General features: G+C 40.8%; 1 protein-coding gene across 4 annotated transcripts in view; it reads right to left on the bottom strand.

The window, feature by feature from the left end:
- The window catches only part of GAA (alpha glucosidase), a 111,462-nt gene that overhangs the window by 41,306 nt on the left and 50,809 nt on the right, over positions 1 to 19,347 (bottom strand). For all 4 annotated transcript variants that reach the window (XM_063456269.1, XM_063456271.1, XM_063456270.1 and 1 more), the window contains exons 4-12: positions 18,020 to 18,185; positions 14,566 to 14,662; positions 13,536 to 13,655; positions 12,904 to 13,022; positions 11,345 to 11,476; positions 11,036 to 11,146; positions 9,894 to 10,007; positions 5,704 to 5,788; positions 3,140 to 3,257 (exon numbers count right to left, since the gene is read on the bottom strand). In XM_063456269.1, coding sequence (XP_063312339.1) covers positions 3,140 to 3,257; positions 5,704 to 5,788; positions 9,894 to 10,007; positions 11,036 to 11,146; positions 11,345 to 11,476; positions 12,904 to 13,022; positions 13,536 to 13,655; positions 14,566 to 14,662; positions 18,020 to 18,185 — 1,062 coding nt within the window. The remainder of the gene's footprint in view (positions 1 to 3,139; positions 3,258 to 5,703; positions 5,789 to 9,893; positions 10,008 to 11,035; positions 11,147 to 11,344; positions 11,477 to 12,903; positions 13,023 to 13,535; positions 13,656 to 14,565; positions 14,663 to 18,019; positions 18,186 to 19,347) is intronic.

Genomic DNA, 19,347 nt, shown 5'->3' with positions numbered 1-19,347 from the left:
AGTCGTCTCACGAAGTGCGGCAGTTCTTCCAGGGGTATGTTTTCTGGGACTCCCCTTATCTTTATATTTTTCCTCCTGCCTCTATCGTCTAGGGTGCTCACTTGTCTGTTTGTTTCAGTTTGGGCTGTTTGTATTTGGAGTACCTTGCCTCTTAGTGCCTGGAAGTCCTGTTGCAGGGCCAGTACGTCTGCTTCTGTGGCCTGGGTGCGTGCTGCGACTGCTTGTACCTCTGTGGTTAGTGTTGCTAAGTCTGCTTCCCACATTGTTTTGAGGTTTGATTGGAGGCCTGTGAGCATATCCTGTATGTCCTGCTTTGTGGCAGGAGTCAGTAGTCCCGATGTGCTGGCAGTCTCTTGGGTGGTCTGTTGTGTGCTTCGGGGTGAATTCCCGCCCTCAGATTGCTGGGGTGTCGAGTCTCTCATGGGAGAGGATTCCCTGTAGTCTCTTGCTGGAGTCTGAGACGTCCACATCTGGCCTAGTTCGCGCTGCGTTTTCGCGGCAGTCACGGGTGGACTTTGGGATTTTCTCCCCATTTCACTGCCCGGTAGGTAGGGTGGCAGCAGGCCTGTCAAGTCCAGGTCTCCCCAGAGAGAGTGTTCTCCCGCGGTTACTTGCGGCCATCCGTCCACGCGGTAGGCCTTGAAGCCTCGGTTACGGTATTTCTTGCCCGGTGCCAGAAAGAAAGGCATCGGTCGATTCCGGACGGTGCCCTGAGTGTTATGCCGTTGTCAGGTAGGTTGTGGCTGGCGAGATGTCGCTGATATTTGGCCGTTTTGAGTTGGGCACACAGGAGCTGCAAAAGAAGGCGACCGCTCCTGTGCGCTGCTAGGCTCTGCCCCCTTCCAACTAACTTTTTAACCCCTGCAGGGAATTGTATGATTTTTGGATATGTCTATATTTGAAGTGTGCTGATTAATAATATGTAAATTTATGGACATTGGATTTATATTTTTAAAGTTATAGTAAATGTGTAAAAAGTATATTTTTCCTGCCTGTGATAATTAAGAGGGGAGGATTTTGTGGGAATGAATGGGAGTGTTTAACTGTATTGTATGTGTTTGACTGGCTGTTCTACAAACCCATGTGGGTGGTAACATTGTGTAAAGATATGTATAAAAGAAGCAATACAACCATAGCTCTGTCTGTTCCTGCTTACACTCCAAACTGTGTGTCGTCCAGTTATTGGAGGGAAGAATATCTGCTCCTGTGTCTGCTGTTCCAGCTTGCAGGAGATTCAACGGCGAAAGTCCTTGTAAGGACTAGAGCTAATTCCTTATTCGGTTCCAGATTTCCCAGGACTGAGTAGCGTCCAGTGCCTGGAAGTGTCTGCTGGAGTGCTTGGAGCCCTCAGGAAGCGCTAGGAGCATCCTTCAACCGAGGTTGAGCATCCTTCAACCGGGGTGCCAGGTGATCCGTTATAGACATTAAATCATAGATCATACCAGTTTGTGACGCAGGCATTCTTGAGCCGCAAGGAGCTTGTGGCCGTGTGATCACGACAATAGCATTGCTCCTAAATACCCAAGGTTTTCAGAAACTAAACAAAATTGTGACCAGTTTGCAAAACCAACCAAAATAGCAACAGATTTTGTGGAAGATAATAAAAAAAAAACTGGTCAAAGCACAAACTGGACTTGGGTTTATACTATGTAGTGGTTATGGTGCATGAAGTGTTCCTTTACGTCAGGTAAGACATGCCAACCTAGGGTCAGCCGCTAGAGGGCGGTCTTGTCCAGCCTTGTTGTAACTGCTTCTATCTCTATCACAGGACATGAATGAGCCCACTAACCTTGTCAATGGCTCGCTGGACGGCTGTTCCCAAAATGATAAAATACATTGTAACATGTTACAGTAAATGAAGGGTAATGTTGGAATGATCTGTATGTCAAGGGTCAAAGCTGGCTGTTAAAGGCTGTGTTTGCGTCCTGCCTTCTATCAATTTGTTTGCCAACAGGTAAATCCATGATCCTAACAAGTGCTAACAGATAATGTCTTCACAATAGTCCTAATACTGGTATATCGTGTTATTATTTTATGATAATATATCGTGTCCAAGTGTCCATCTTTGTGTTAAACATGTTTTGTTTCAAACATGTGACTCTACATGTAGTGTAAGGATGTAGTTATCACCTAGTTTGGGGGTTTAACATGGGACAGACTGCAATATTTTTGGTATTTTGTGTGACAATCTGAGGAGCTCATCTCCTATCTGACAATTGACACATTTGATAAGAATAAATGCTAAGATATCTGACCTAACGGATAAACGTGGGTTTTGGGAGATCTATCTTAGATCTTTCTGGAAATGAATTAATTGATTTTGATGTGTGGAGCTTGACAAAGGGGCAAAAAGTACCAAAACTAACTGTGTTTCTGGGGGGTCACAAGTGATTTGCATGACAATCAGGGGACTGGATATCTTAGATGGCAAGGTCATTCAGTGAGATCCCATAAGCTACTTTCTACATCTCGCAGGACGACGGATACAGGACGCATCAAGCAAAGCAGAATAATGCCCATCGTTTTGTGAGTATTTTTCTCATGACATAGAGTTAAAATAGATCTGGCTTCCTCAAAATACTCAGGGCTGATATTAAAATGCAATGTGTAATAAATTAAATAAATTCTTTGCAATATTTATGTGAATGTATCCATAATTTGTCAAATAGTATGCAAGCTCACATGCCACTCTCTGTTTGCCAGAGAATGCTGGGTTCTAGGGAGTACAGAGTTTTATCGAGATATTCCATGACTGACCCAGTTCCCACTGAGACACAGCAACAAGCATTCAGTAGACTATATCAACAAGTGTCTCTGAGCTTGACAGGTTCAATTCTACAATCTTGTTTTATACATTTCTACTGATATTTTATAACACAGCTAATCACAGAGCCTGAATGACGACACGTTCTGTAAGATGATCCATTGCCACCTTTGGCAATGGTCAACTTACAAGTGAAAATGAATAAGATGGGATCAGGCCTCAGGCCAATATACCACCTGCCGGTAGTGTGGACAGCTGTACCATCACACATTACAAAATGTGGCCACGTGTGGATACTTGGTACCACAGGATGATTATTTGGGAATTATTATAGGGAGTACAACTGCATTATCCAAGTCCCTCCTGCTCACTTACTGGTAGGATGCTATGGTCTCAGAGAGTCCGTACAAGTTGTGGAGGTTGTAATGGGTAGAAACATGCTGCTTGCTGGATGAACAGATGGTCGTCGCCTGAAGGGAGCCGTGAACTACCGCTATCAAATAAACACAAAAGGTCAAATAAAACATAGTAAGATAAAGAGCAGAGGCAGCTACAAACCTGAACAAAATCTATCAAAATAAAGTGTTTCCTCAATTATAATATCTGAATGAATACTGCACTTACTGCACCTCCCTCTACTGTAATGTAACCTGTAAAGCGCTGAGTACACCTGTTAGCGCTATATAAATAAAATATACATACACTGTATACCTACTGCTCTTACTGTACCTCCCTCTACTGTAATGTAACCTGTAAAGCGCTGAGTACACCTGTCAGCGCTATATAAATAAAATATACATACACTGTATACCTACTGCACTTACTGTACCTCACTCTACTGTAATGTAACCTGTAAAGCGCTGAGTACACCTGTCAGCGCTATATAAATATAATATACACACACTGTATACCTACTGCACTTACTGTACCTCCCTCTACTGTAATGTAACCTGTAAAGCGCTGAGTACACCTGTTAGCGCTATATAAATAAAATATACATACACTGTATACCTACTGCACTTACTGTACCTCCCTCTACTGTAATGTAACCTGTAAAGTGCTGAGTACACCTGTTAGCGCTATATAAATAAAATATACATACACTGTATACCTACTGCACTTACTGTACCTCCCTCTACTGTAATGTAACCTGTAACGTGCTGAGTACACCTGTTAGCGCTATATAAATAAAATATACATACACTGTAAACCTACTGCACTTACTGTACCTCCCTCTACTGTAATGTAACCTGTAAAGTGCTGAGTACACCTGTTAGCGCTATATAAATAAAATATACATACACTGTATACCTACTACACTTACTGTACCTCCCTCTACTGTAATGTAACCTGTAAAGTGCTGAGTACACCTGTTAGCGCTATATAAATAAAACATACATACACTGTAGACCTACTGCACTTACTGTACCTCCCTCTACTGTAATGTAACCTGTAAAGCGCTGAGTACACCTGTTAGCGCTATATAAATAAAATATACATACACTGTATACCTACTGCACTTACTGTACCTCCCTCTACTGTAATGTAACCTGTAAAGTGCTGAGTACACCTGTTAGCGCTATATAAATAAAATATACATACACTGTATACCTACTGCACTTACTGTACCTCCCTCTACTGTAATGTAACCTGTAAAGTGCTGAGTACACCTGTTAGCGCTATATAAATAAAATATACATACACTGTAAACCTACTGCACTTACTGTACCTCCCTCTACTGTAATGTAACCTGTAAAGTGCTGAGTACACCTGTTAGCGCTATATAAATAAAATATACATACACTGTATACCTACTACACTTACTGTACCTCCCTCTACTGTAATGTAACCTGTAAAGTGCTGAGTACACCTGTTAGCGCTATATAAATAAAACATACATACACTGTAGACCTACTGCACTTACTGTACCTCCCTCTACTGTAATGTAACCTGTAAAGCGCTGAGTACACCTGTTAGCGCTATATAAATAAAATATACATACACTGTATACCTACTACACTTACTGCACCTCCCTCTACTGTAATGTAACCTGTAAAGTGCTGAGTACACCTGTTAGCACTATAAAAATAAAATATACATACACTGTATACCTACTGCACTTACTGTACCTCCCTCTACTGTAATGTAACCTGTAAAGTGCTGAGTACACCTGTTAGCGCTATATAAATAAAATATACATACACTGTAGACCTACTGCACTTACTGTACCTCCCTCTACTGTAATGTAACATGTAAAGTGCTGAGTACACCTGTTAGTGCTATATAAATAAAATATACATACACTGTATACCTACTGTACTTACTGCACCTCCCTCTACTGTAATGTAACCTGTAAAGCGCTGAGTACACCTGTTAGCTCTATATAAATAAAATATACATACACTGTATACCTACTGTACCTACTGCACCTCCCTCTACTGTAATGTAACCTGTAATGAGCTGAGTACACCTGTTAGCACTATATAAATAAAATATACATACACTGTATACCTACTGCTCTTACTGTATCTCCCTCTACTGTAATGTAACCTGTAAAGTGCTGAGTACACTTGTTAGCGCTTTATAAATAAATATACATACAGTGTATACAGGCCCAGACTGGCCATCGGGGGCCGCAAACCTCAGACACATGCAGCACCCTCAGAAACACACAGCACCCTCACACACCCAGCCTCCCACACACACACAGCACACACACATACACAGCACCCTCGCACACACACAGCACCCACACACACACACAAAGTCCCTATATACACTCTGAATCCTCTACACACACACACACACACACACACGATCTCCTATACACACTCTGGGTCCTTTACACACTAGATCCCCTACACACACACACACACTGCACCACCTACACACACACTACATTCCTTACATACAAACTCTGGATACCCTAGAGGATTTACCTGGGACATATGGAGGGTTTTCCAAATCATTTTGGGGACAGCCGTCCAGCGAGCCATTGACAAGGTTAGTGGGCTCATTCATGTCCTGTGATAGATAGAAGCAGTTACAACAAGGCTGGACAAGACCGACCTCTGATCCTAGGTTACATAGTTACATAGTTACATAGTTACATAGCTGAAAAGAGACTTGCGTCCATCAAGTTCAGCCTTCCTCACATATGTTGTTGCTGTTGATCCAAAAGAAGGCAAAAAACCCAGTCTGAAGCGCTTCCAATTTTGCAACAAACTAGGAAAAAATTCCTTCTTGACCACAAAATAGCAGTCAGATGTCTCCTTGGATCAAGCAGCTATTACCCCACTAATTAGAAATTATATCCCTGTATGTTATGTTTTTGGAAGTATTTATCCAATTGCAGTTTAAAGTGTACCTACACTTTCATTTTTTGATTTTTTAGAATTGGTGTGCTTGAAAAAATGTTGGGGGTTGGTTTTGCATTCTTTGTCAATTTCTCATTTTCTAGTTTAGCCACTTTAATTGCTTTTTTGCAAGTATTATTGGCTTCCTTATATTTTATACAGGATGCCTCTGATTTGTCCGATTTAAATGCTTTAAATGCCCTTTTCTTATTTTTAATCTGTTATTTTTAATTGTTTTACGTCTCTAAGCAGCCACATTGGTTTTAAAAATGTGTTTCTTTTATATTTATTACCCAATGGTACATACAGGGCCGGACTGGCCCACCGGGATACCGGGAAATTTCCCGGTGGGCCGCGGCACCTGGGGGTCTGGAGAGAGAGAGGGAGCCCTGCTCCACATATTTTAAGAATATCGCGGCCGCCGGCCGCATGTCAGTGCTGCCGGGTGGCCGGTCCGGTGGCACACTATGAGGTGATTACTCACCTTGCGGCTGACGGCCCCATCTCCTGTGCTGACAGCTATGCTGCTGTCAGTATCAGTGAGTGTGCCGGGCGGCCGCCTAAGCGATCCAGCAGCACACTCACTGATACTGACAGCAGCATAGCTGTCAGCACAGGAGGACTGAGGGAGGGGGTGGAGCTAACTACCATGCTCCCTCGTGGTTCCCATAATTCCCAGCATCTACACATCATAGAGTAATCACTATTCTATGATGTGTCCATGCTGGGAATTATGGGAACCGCGAGGGAGCATGGTAGCTAGCTCCGCCCCCTCCCTCAGTCCTCCTGTAACAAGGTCAGAAGGGAGACAAAAAGAGGGGAAGGGGGGAGACAAATAGAGGGGTAAACACAGGGGAAGAAGGGACACAGACACTGAGGGGTAATAGAAAGACACCAGGTTGGGGGGGGGGGGACAAAGAGACAGAGGGGTAATAGAGAGACATAGGGGTTGGGGGGACACATAGACAGATGGGGTACTAGAGAGACAGGGGATGGGGGGGACAAAGAGAGGGGTAATAGAGAGACATCAGGGAAGGGGGGACAAAGATAGGGGTAATAGAGAGACACAGGAAAAGGGGGGACACAGAGACAGAGGGGTAAGAGAGAGACACAGGGAGGAGATGGGGAAGAGAGACACACAGAAGGTTTGTTGGGGGAACAAAGAGACATACAGTAGGGAAGGAGAACAAAGTGACAAGATTTATGGGAGGCAACGCTGGGCTGGGGAAAAAAGAGAGTGGCTGGGAGAAGAGAAAGAGGCACACAGAGTTTGGAATTAGAAAGACACACAGATGAGATTTGGAAGGAGAGAAAGAGACAAAGTGGCTGGGGCTAAAAACAACACAAAAGGGGCTGGGGGAAAGAGAAATAAAGAGGCTGGAGAAGGGTAAAAAGAAACACATAGGGGCTGGGATGAAGTAAAAGATGCACAAGGGTTGCTGTAAGAGAAAAAAAGAAGACAATTGGAGACAAGATACACAAAACGAGGTAACGGTAATAGATGTAAATTGATGTGATCCTGACAGTAATACACACATTTATATATGCATGTATACTGATGTTGTGGTGGAATCTCGGTAAAAATAAATTTAGTAGGCCGAGATTACCACGTGGCATGTGTACGTGCATATGCTGACGTATCGGTCGGTTGGTTGCACGTGGTAAGATACGATCAGTAGTGTACGGAGCATGTGCAAGAATACAGGATGTAGTATTCCCCCTCCTCCATTGTGCTGGACAAGCCATGCGGTCAAGCAGGAAGTTAATTCTTATTTGTATTGATTGGTCAAGAGAATGTGCGGGTGGAGCTTAATATGGGAGGAGTTATGTGCCTATATAAGGAGCCTGCACTATTGTCCGGGGCTCAGAACTTGTGGTATTTTGGTGACATTAGTCCCTCTGAGTCCCGATCGGTGATCCAATAAAGAATCTCTTCCTTCCTGAAGAAACCTGTGTCCATCTCTCTGTGCTTTGCTTCCGTCAGTTTCTCCGGTATCATTGTGTGTATTAGTAACATATAATTATGCCTCTAATATTTACACATATAGTAATATACATTTATCTATGCATAATACACACATAAATGTCATATATATATAACTGTGTGTGTGTGTGTGTGTGTAATGAGCACGTATTGGCCCTGTCTTGTTGCTAGTTGCATACTCATGCACAATAACATATTTAAAGTGAAGAGCGCACCCATAGAACTTCAAAATTAACCAGATCACTTCATTTTTTTAGTTGTGCAACTGCAGACATTCAGCATTTCAGTCCCATTACTAAAATGTCCTTAATAGGCCAAAGTAGTTGTACTGAAACATTGATTATATGCAAATGTACGTCTACTTAAAATAAAGGCGCTCTTTTGTTTACTTTGAAGCCCTATATGCGTTCTTTCGTTGGAGTAAGAGTTTTCAATTTCAAGTTATTTTTTCACCCTCTATATCAGCACACTATGCTGGCGCGACGCTTTATTGGGCTGGTATAGAATTTTTTTCCAGGGCTGATTTTAGTTCCCAGTCCGGCCCTGGGTACATACTGTGAAATGTACCTTTCTAATATTTGTTTGAATAGTTTCCATTTTTCCTCACTGTGTTTTTATCACTAAAGAGTTTATGCCAGTCGATATGTTGTGGAGCTGCCCTAATGTTGGCATGTCTTACCTGACGTAAAGGAACACGTCATACACCATAACCACTACATAGTAGAAAACCCAAGTCCAGTTTGTGCTTTGAACAGTTTTGTTTTTATAAATTATCTCTTACAAAATCTGTTGCTATTTTGGTTGGTTTTGCAAACTGTTCCCATTTTTGTTTAGTTTATGAGAACCTTGGGTATTTAGGAGCAATGCTATTGTCGTGATCACACGGCCACAAGCTCCTCGTGGGGAAAAATTTAACTGTACCCGAAAAAACTTACGGATTGGAATACCTTCTGTTAAAAAAACAACAACGAAATGAAGAACATGGCGTATATCTGCGCTACGATACCCGAGCTCTACAGAAAAACTTTACCTGGTTTGTTCTCAGGCCGGTAGCAGTATCTGCCTAGAGAGTTACATTTTTAGCACAAGTTATTTTCGGGGTGATTATTTTTTTTTTTTTTTGCTGACCTTGTGTGGCTATATATATATCTCTGCTGCCACCATGTGGCCATTTATCTCTTTGCTACCTCTGTGTGGTTATTTATCTCTTTGCTCCCCCTAGTCCATATTTCCCTCTGCTGCCCCAGTGTGGCCATTTATCTCTCTCCTGCCCCCATGTGGCCATTTATCTCTCTCCTGCCCCCAGTGTGGCCATTTATCTCTCTCCTGCCCTTATGTGGCCATTTATCTATTGCTGCTCCCAGGTGTCGAAAATATCTCTTTGCTGCCCCCGTGTGGCCATATATCTCTCTCCTGCCCCCATGTGGCCACTTGTCTCTCTGCTACCCGAGGGTGGTCATATACCTCTCTAACAACCTCCTGTGGCCATATATCTCTCTCCTGCCCCCCATGTGGCTATATAATTCTCTGCTTTCATATATCTGTCGCCCCCAGGTAGTTACTCTTACTGCTGCGGTTCCCACGACGTGTTGACACAATGCGTGCCTCCCAGACATTATCTCATTGAGCATACATTGGCTAAGTAAATCTCTAACGCACAATATAATCATAGTGGCTGATTTCACTGAATTTTCTCTCTTTTTTCATCTGATCTCGGCTATTGAATATATGATCAGATTATAGATTCTATAACTTTACACAATAGACTGCAAGGAGAATGGTTACTTACTAGCCACATCCCATCAAAAGGCACCTGGTCGTGGAAACTCTTTACCATGTCATGCCACCAATCCAATGTCTTTGGGTTTGTGAAATCGGGGTACACGTTGGGACCTGGCCAGACCTGGGCAACGGATACATACACAGAATGAGTGAACGGTTTTACCAAGGGCCACCAGGATCGGATTGGCAACCGCAGAGATCGCTACAGGCGAGTCACCGTATGTATTCTAAGGGGCAATGGAGCTCTGTGATAGCTAATGGGGAAAGGCTTTAAAAGTGGATCAGCAGTAACATTCCATCGGCTTCCCGCCCAGAACTTTGACCCAGAATTGATTTATACAAAGAACCATCAGTGGCTTTGAATGACAAAGCATGAACCGAAAACGTATTTTTTACACAGGATGGAAAAAGCATACAAATAGAAAACTAATGGTCAAAATTCAAAATCAAAAGTAACTCAATTTTTAAGTATTATAGAAAGTATAACAGAACCAGAAATTCTGTAAATATAGGAGACTGCCATGACATTTAGAAAGAACCACACAATGGTGAAAATAATAGATTCTATCGTTTTAAAGCTGTAATGAACTTTCAACATTTTCAAAAAATAGAAAAGAATAGAAAACGTAAAAACATGTAAATAGAGAAAATGTATTAAAATATCAACACAACCAGAAGGCAAACATGAGATAAAGAAAGGACTGTTTGTCCTGTGTCCTTGAATGCACCACGTTCTGTCTCTTTCAGCTCTTACACTGTTACAATATCTAATGACAGCCTCACATTGTGTGTCTGTGATGTAATCTTCCTTAATGTCCACAATGAGAGTAATACCCTTGTGCATGCGCAGGTGCACATCATTGACGCAGGCTCCTGATGGAGAAAACTGCCAGATAGAATTTCACTGCGTTTCACCTCATTGAGTTTGCATAAAGTTGGTAAAGAACTTCCAAATTGAAGTTAGTTCTTAAACCAGGTGATTAAGGTAGTGGCCCCACGCATTTGTACAAGTGACCATATAAGCATTTTACTTCTTTTTTTAGGTGTCAGAATGCTTTCTCACTACAGCGACTAGTATGGGATCTATAACTAAAAATACATGGACTCATACATTGCCATCATTAGAAATGCTGTGCCCTCTCATATTACCTTGCCCTCAAGGGGCTCCCCGGTCTCATTGGTGACAAACACGCCTCTCTTCAGTCCATCGTCGTATGGAGGATACGTCCCAGGAGGGGTTGTACTACTGATTGCCGGTTCCTGAAATGTGGTGGTAGAAATGGGTGAAAAACACTACAATATCTCAGCTTCCCACCAGTACAGAGCAAATGTAACACTTTCTGAGACATTACAATGTTTGTTTTTTTGGGGTCAAATAGAAGTGGGATTAAATACATGAATATTCAAATAAACCACAAAGCACTCTGCGCCCACACAGACCAGATTCTGGATTCTCACCACAATCAGAACATATTTAATTCCTTGTTCATGGAACTCCTTCACCATTTCTGGAAAATCGCCAAAGTTTTTCGGGTCATATGTGAAATCCCTGTAACTGTCCATGTAATCGATATCATTCCACTGGACGTCCTTAATTGGAGACAGAGAAACAGTAAGACCGATTCATCTCCTCCTCGGCCTGCTTCCACAAACTAAATCCATATGAAATACGTGCACATTAAAGGAAATTCTGGAGTAGTATGTGTTAAAGTGGGTATTGTAGAGACTAATTAGAACCAAAGGAATATTTCTGACAATTCTTTTGGTAATCATATTAATTGATCTTCTGTGATACAATCCACTAACAAGAGGTACCAACTGGTTACATTTTAGAACATCTCAAAGTTCTATTATTTATTTTTATTTATAAAATATTTTACCAGGAAAGATACATTGAGATTTCTCTCGTTTTCAAGTATGTCCTGGGTATTGATGTTCATCATATTTTTTTAAAAGTAATTTTCAATTCCCTCTGTTGCCAGGCTACTATTTAAAATAGCTTGTATTGTTTTTCGACCTTCTGGACAAGTTAAGGGTCCGTTTATGCTTGTTCAAAGCTGCTTTGATGGAGATACCAAAAGCCCTGAATGCAAAACACAATTGTATTCATTGTTTTTGACAATTGCTTTTAATGTTACATTGTCTCTGTAGTGTTAAACATTTTTCCAGCTGTAAATTAGAAAAAAATATATAGTCAGCGTGCGTGTTTCATTGGCTGGGGGGAATATTTTTCATTCTAAGTCATCCAGGTGGAAGACAAGCTGGTCTACTGAGAACCAATTGAGTAAGAAACGTGGCCCTCACAATTAAACCCAAATTGGGAATATTTTCTGTTCTGACATCAGCATCACTGATACAAAACAGTAGGGAGGGCCAGCACTCCACTAGGTATTTGGGTGCAAATCTCCAAAGTCTCCATCCAATATCTAGCATGCAGTTTAAAAAAACAAAAACAATAATGAGCCACAACACCAAAATAAATGTCAACGAGATTTATTCCACCATGGTGGAGCCAGGAAACCTTTTGACACCACTAAAGGGTCTTTGACAAAGACCCTGAAGTTGGGTAGAAACGTTTGAAATAAATCTCGTTGACGTTTATATTGGTGTTAAAGATAGAGCAAGTGTGCAAATAAAGAAAATAGAAAAAGAGGGGTGTGTTCCATTTACACACCTATAGTAATTGTGAAAGTAAAAAGTAATAATACACCCCCAAAAAATGTGAACACACAAATATTACTTAACACAGTAGCTGAACCCAAGGCAAGCAGAGCGATCTACAAAAGATAAAATGGACAGCACATAGTGCTCACTGAATATAATAAACCATACATAAAAATAAGTCAAATAAAACTCACACAGCTCTCCGCTTTATGTATGGTTTATTTTTGGTTTACAAATTCCACTGTCAAGATGCAGCCTCTCAGTGTCTATGGGTTATTTCTAATTTATGAAATTACCCCAGAAAGCCAGGGTAATAATGTTATGACATATAGAGCATTGGGAGACCCTCTTACCAGAGGAAACCCGGCAGTTGTCATGTTTTTCACAGCTTCCCGAGTCATTTTGGTCGATGTATATCCCCAGCGACTCAGGTGGAATCCAAGACCCCAGTAAGGTGGCATGAAAGGAAAACCTGCAAGGAGAGTCGGTTATACTCAAATACCCATGTAATAAATGACATTTATTTGGTAAAGTCCTATAAAGTTCTAGAATTTTTAATCTTTTTTTTACTTTATGTATCAATGTGTTTATTATATTACATTCAGCTAACCCATGAAGGTAATGAAGTTATATTTGAATGGTAGACCTAGCTCCAAAAACACATTGGGATTCAGTCCATGAAAAGCTTGTTGCACAAAGAAAGCCCTACAGTGAGTAAATGCTCTTCTTATGGCGTTTGACTACAATGTCATAAAATAAGGACTTGCTAGCAGCAGCAGACTGAGATAAGTTCTACATACATATAAAATATGGAACAGTGACAAAAATCCATCCATCCATCCATCCATTCAACTGTTCATCCATCCTTCCTGTTATCTTTTGTCCATGCACACAGATACAAACAAAATTCTGTGGTACTGATCATGCCATGATCATATTAATCTCTCCAGTCTCTCTAGACATCCAATGGTTATGGGGCGCTTACCGATGACCTCATGGTACTGTTGGATCACGGATTTAGGTTCGGGCCCCAGGAAAACATAAAAGTCAAAGATCCCTCCTGTGGTTCTCCAGGTCAGTGCAGGAGCTTCCTGCAACAGGACATCTAGAAATAGGATACAGAACAGTCATATATACCTTGGGAATCCAAGATATCAACTTTCTATATTAGAAAGAATCAGAGCTCTGTTCCTGGCCATGCAAGCACTTTGATTACCCGACTCAAAGAAATGTGCTAAATTGTTTAAAAATAAACATCAATTAGGAACTAATGAGTAAAGTGGGTAAAACCCTTTAAGAGCCCAGTATTTCAGGGGACCCTTGACTGCCAGGTCCACTAGATGGAGGGAGCTAAAATTGGAGAGAGAGAGAAAAGGTCTGGGTGGGGGGATTAAGTCTATACTAATTAAAACAATTGAAAAAATACGGATAAAATTCCCAAGCAGTGTATTTTCAAAATATAAAGGAGATTACATGGTCATTAATCGGAGACGCTAGGCATCAAGACAACAACTTCATCTAATGAAGTTGTTACGTTGCCAGGAGGTCACAGATGCTTTCTCACCTTAAGGGCTTAAATAATTTAGGACTTACAAAGTTGGCAGGGCCTTGTTATTTTTATTATTATTATTATTGCCATTTATACAGAGACAACAGATTCCGTGACGCTTTACAATATGATGAGAGGGGGGATGTAACTATAAGTAGGACAATTACAAGAAAACTTACAGGAACGATAGGTTAAAGAGGACCCTGCTCAAACGAGCTTACAGTTGTTCACTCATGTTTATAAATGGGGAGCAAGCGACAGGTTGGGAGCATCAGCTGAGTAGAGTGAATAGGAGCTGTCTTTGCAATTTTAATAAAACCAAGACCTCCTGGCACTGTAACAACTTTGTTATGGTGAAGATGTTATGTTGCTTAGAATGTCCATTTAATTATATTGTAATCGACTTGTCTAATACAGAAAAATCACATCAACCCCTACTGGCAGTGCAGCTAAACCTTATACTTACCCATGGCATTACTGTTGAGAAGGAAGACGCCATGGGCGGAGCCATCCTTCTCCATGGAAAGATAGAAAGGATGCGTCCCGTACAAGTTGGACTTTTTCTGAAGAGACAAAAAGTGATCAGAATCAGTCAGATGTTATCTGGTGACCTGCGATGGATCAAACCAAACACAGACCTTATAAACAAAGGTTTTCTTAAAATATATATTATTAGTTACATAGTAACAAAGATTAAAATGACTCAAGTCTATTCTCTAATTTTTTGTTTCTGAAAAAACTGATAAAAAAAATGTTGACGGGGTGCAGAGCCAGCAGCTCAACAGAGTGGCCGTGTTTTCTTGAGCTCCGAGTCCTAACGCACTAAAACAGCTTTTTTTGGGGTGATAACTGGCAGTCACCTGACTATAACAGCCCTCATTAACTGGGAGACAGTGATATTCTGTGTATTTGTCTTACGCTCCTAATAAATGCCAAAATAAAAAGAAATAAAGCATTAAAAAAAAACCAAAAAAAATTTTGTCACAAAATGGTAAAACACTCCTTTTCTCCAAAAAGCCAGATTCTGTTATCTCTTATATGAACTATTAAATAATAGGATATTTTGTATTCCCAAAAAGCATCAGAAAATATCCACATTTCAAGCTTCTGCTTCTGAATCTATATCTAATCTCTATCTGTAGAAATAAGATTGTCTGCAAGCTCAGAATTTTCAGGATCCCAAATAAAATAACTTACTTTTAGATCACAATAATAAAATTCCGAACAAGATTTTACAAAGTGAGTTGGCAGCGGCCCAGAAAGCTTTGCTTAACACGGGTATATAAAATGACTGCCACAATATAACGTTTTTCGACTGATTCTTATTGTTGTGGGATTGAAGACATATGCCAAACACAGCCCTGGCCAATCAGCATCTCCTTATACAGAAACAATGAATCAATCAATCTCTATGAAGAAAGTTTAGTGTCTCCATGCAGAGGGAGGAGATACTGAATGTCAGTCACACTGTGCAGCACTGCTTCAGGAAGCACCTCTAGTAGCCATCTGAGGAGTGGCCAGTGGAGGTATCCCTAGGCTGTAATGTAAACACTGCATTTTCTCTAAAAATGTAGCTTGCAGGTAATGATTCTACTCAACAGAACAAATTCAATAAGCTGTAGTTGTTCTGGTGACTATAGTGTCCTTTTAACATTTTTGACTACGATTGTCTGTTGTTGTTTTTTTTTGTCTTGAAGGTATTTTACCAAGGGTGGCTGTTCTATGTGTTCTATGGACCATTATATACCTTGCTGACCATTTTTAACTTTTCAGTAATTTTTTATCAGATTTTGGCCTATATTCTGTGAATTTGGGTTTAACGGCCTCCAGGCAGATATTAAACTAGCACTGTTACTTTACCGGCAGTGAGCTGCAACTAACTAAATTGATAAATGTAATCACAAAGGTTTAATGCAATACAAATTGGACAATAAAAACAAATAGAGGGGATATGAGAACTCTGAGAATTGGCAAAAACTCAGAGAAGCCTAAATAGCTTTCCTTTCGGTAAATCTCTGCTCAGGTCTCAAAATATGTTTTTGCTCACTTGTGCTATTACAAAGGAAACATATACCATGTACATATCAGACTGATCCCACCCATAAGGGGAGTCCAGAACCAAAATGCCGGCAAGTTCCTCCCTGCACGAGATACAGCAAACCTGGACGATCATTTCAGCCTTCTATACTGTCCCTGGGGTAGTACCATCTAAACCTTGCAGACAAGGCTCAAAGAAGGCTGAAACGTTCGTCCGGGGTTGCTGTATCTTGTGCAGAGAGAACATACCGGCATATTAGTTCTGGACTGCCCTTATAGGTGGGATCAGTCTGATATAGAAATGGTATATGTTCCCTTGGGTAGCTGTGCCGTGGCTTACTGTACCATCAGCATACTGTCAGCCCAATTCACAAACCCTACATGAAAACTTCTAGCGCATTGGGAGATCCAGACTAAAACTTGCACGTAACAGGTTCAGATGGAACCAGCTCACTACATAAAATCTGCCCTAGTGCTGACATAGGGGAAATGCACTGAAACATACCAGAGGGACTCAAACGGTAACTCAAAAAGTTACATTTTTTTTTTTTTGCTTAAGAAACTCAAAGGCAGCATCAGCCTCTCTGGCCTAAATTGATGTCAAGATTTGGTATTTGAACCAAATTGAAAAACTGACAGTGACCATCAATGAAACCACTGATCCCTTTCTGAAAATATGGAAATCCCTGGATAGAGACGTGTGCCCTAGGATGTTAATAATCTGGTGGTGTGATTACGGTACCCACCTGCCCCCTGCCTGCACAGCTTAGACCCCTTTTCAGCCTCTTTTCTTTCTCTTCCTCTCTCTGTCCATTCTATCATTTACCCATCAACCTGATGGCTTCTCCCATTTTGGACAAATATGGATTGATATTTATGGATGTTTTGTGACTTAACTTTCATGATTGTCACACACTTGCCACTTTGGTTCTTTATTCTTATTTTCAATTGCACCGAACAAAGCCATAATAAATTAATAACTCCCCAAAAATAAAATAAATAAAAAGTAGATTTCTTTGTTACTGCTATTATTTAGTTTTAATTGGGCTTTGGAGGAACATTCCATTGTAGCTTCTACAACTATTCAATTTGCAAGCAAGCACAAGTTCTGTAGCTTTATATTGGGTTAAATCCTAAACAGTCAGATAATGTTTAGCTTGATCACCATGATGTAAATAAACTATCATGTAATCGTTAACCACTATATAGCTGGCCGCATCATCACTTTTCTTTGCTTCTGGCCCTGCTTGGTTGCCTTCCCTTCTGGATTTGACCTTTATTTAGGAAAAACAAAATGATCTTCTATCATTCAAACGTATCCCCTTACTCTGACATATTTCTGTTTGCATTTCTATGGTTAGTGTATTCAATCAACACAAGTCAACAGTTACCGGCAGTTTGTTATTAACTTAAACTTTGAACAAGCAACTTTGATCCAAGCTGATCCGTAGACGGAGGATTTGTTTTGGTGCTAACTAGGTGGAATTACATAAACAAACCAGGATGTGTCCAGATCTGCCCAGGACCAGGTGGCAACGACTGGACTGTGTGTACGGTAATTCAGAATTCCTTAACCCCCCCCAGGCTACGTCACCAGGAAACGCTCCTTCCCCTGCCCACACCTCCCTGACTTCTACTCCCACTATCCACTAACACTTCTCTATAACAGCTATTCCAGGATTCCTACTCCCATTACATCAATCTAACAATACGTCCACTACCCACTCCTACTAGACTTCCTACAACCACTGTTTTAATGTGATATTTTTTCTATTGTACCTAACTGTACTAAAGGAAAATACATTGGGAGTGGGACTGAGAATCCCATCGATTCTGCTCTATGGGAATTAGAAGAGACATTCTGGAGTCGCACAACTTCTTACCGCAGGAATGAGATCTCGATTCCAGAACGTAAGTCGGTTCCATTTGAGGTCAAGATTGAGGGAGGTGAGATGTTCCCCCAATCCATACAGATATTCGGAGGCAAGAGAGGTGGAGATTTCCAGGAACTGGTCGGCAAACAGCAGGGGAGCCACAGTGGTGTTCACACTATGTCAGGCAGGAGAGAAAAAATCAAAACTCAATTTAAAAACCCTAGGTACCAGAAACACATAGTCAGGAAGCATGGCTTATCTAGGTCAATGACACGAAGTACACCAACTTCTCACCGGTATTTACTTAGGGATGGATTCTTGCAGAGGACTGGCTAGAAACATACATTTTTAAGGTCATAATCTTGGAAAATCCAAACAGGCCAATGTGACATAAGAGTGTTATGGTTCCTTTAAGCATACACAGAGCCAGATAAATTAAACCTTATTAAAATTATCAGCAGTTACATTAGTTGTTAATCATGTAGGGTTCTAGAAGTCCAATGTATTAATCTCTCCCTTTTAACATGGCTGTGTCTAGATTAATCAGATCAATGGGAATTATTATTTGTGTTTAATGTGGTAACTGGGTTAACCAATGGACTCATTCTTTAAACAGACAATATGAGAGCTGACAACCTGGGGTTCTAGGTGTGTGTCGCCTTTAATCCCTTTCTAATTTTATAATACTATAATCTGCCCCCAGTTGGTGTACTGGTAATTCCTGATACAGGAGGCTTAAAAGGTGGTTTGTTTATTAATTTAGATTATTTAATGTGAGGGTTCTCAGATAGAGGTTCACGAGACTTGTAAAGACTGGTATCATTGTAACCTAGGTAGTGTCTAGCAGACAGCAGGAATGATGCTACATTTTACAAATACATTTGTCAGGCATTCATGGATGTATTTCTGTTTTCTATTTATCACCATAAGGCTACGTTTCAGCTCTTCGGAGCCTTCCTCAATACTCGAGGAATAACTGAAACATTGCCAGGTGGTGAAGAATGAAACAAGTCCATTTATTGGTGGCAGTTGTGGACTTGGCTTTGCAGTTTGTGAAGCACTGGGTGAGGGCTATAAGAGAGTTGTGTGCCATTCATTATATCTCCAAACATTGTGGCTACATTTTAGTGGTCTTTTATAACCTGCGACACAGAATAGTGCAAAGAGCTTTTGGTGACAAAATCTCATCCTATATCGCCAAATATTTGTGGTCGATTGAATGATTCTTCTAATTACACCAAGGTTAGACCATGGCACAGAATTTCCCCAGTTCAACCTTAATAAATATTGATACATTGTAATTCCAATGCGGTGATTACATAACCTAATCAAGACAT

This window comes from Pelobates fuscus, chromosome 5, assembly GCF_036172605.1.
Source record: "Pelobates fuscus isolate aPelFus1 chromosome 5, aPelFus1.pri, whole genome shotgun sequence".
In the NCBI taxonomy this organism is placed as follows: Eukaryota; Metazoa; Chordata; class Amphibia; order Anura; family Pelobatidae; genus Pelobates; species Pelobates fuscus.
The sequence above is the reverse complement of the archived record's forward strand: the minus strand, read 5'-3'. Positions and strand labels throughout refer to the sequence as shown.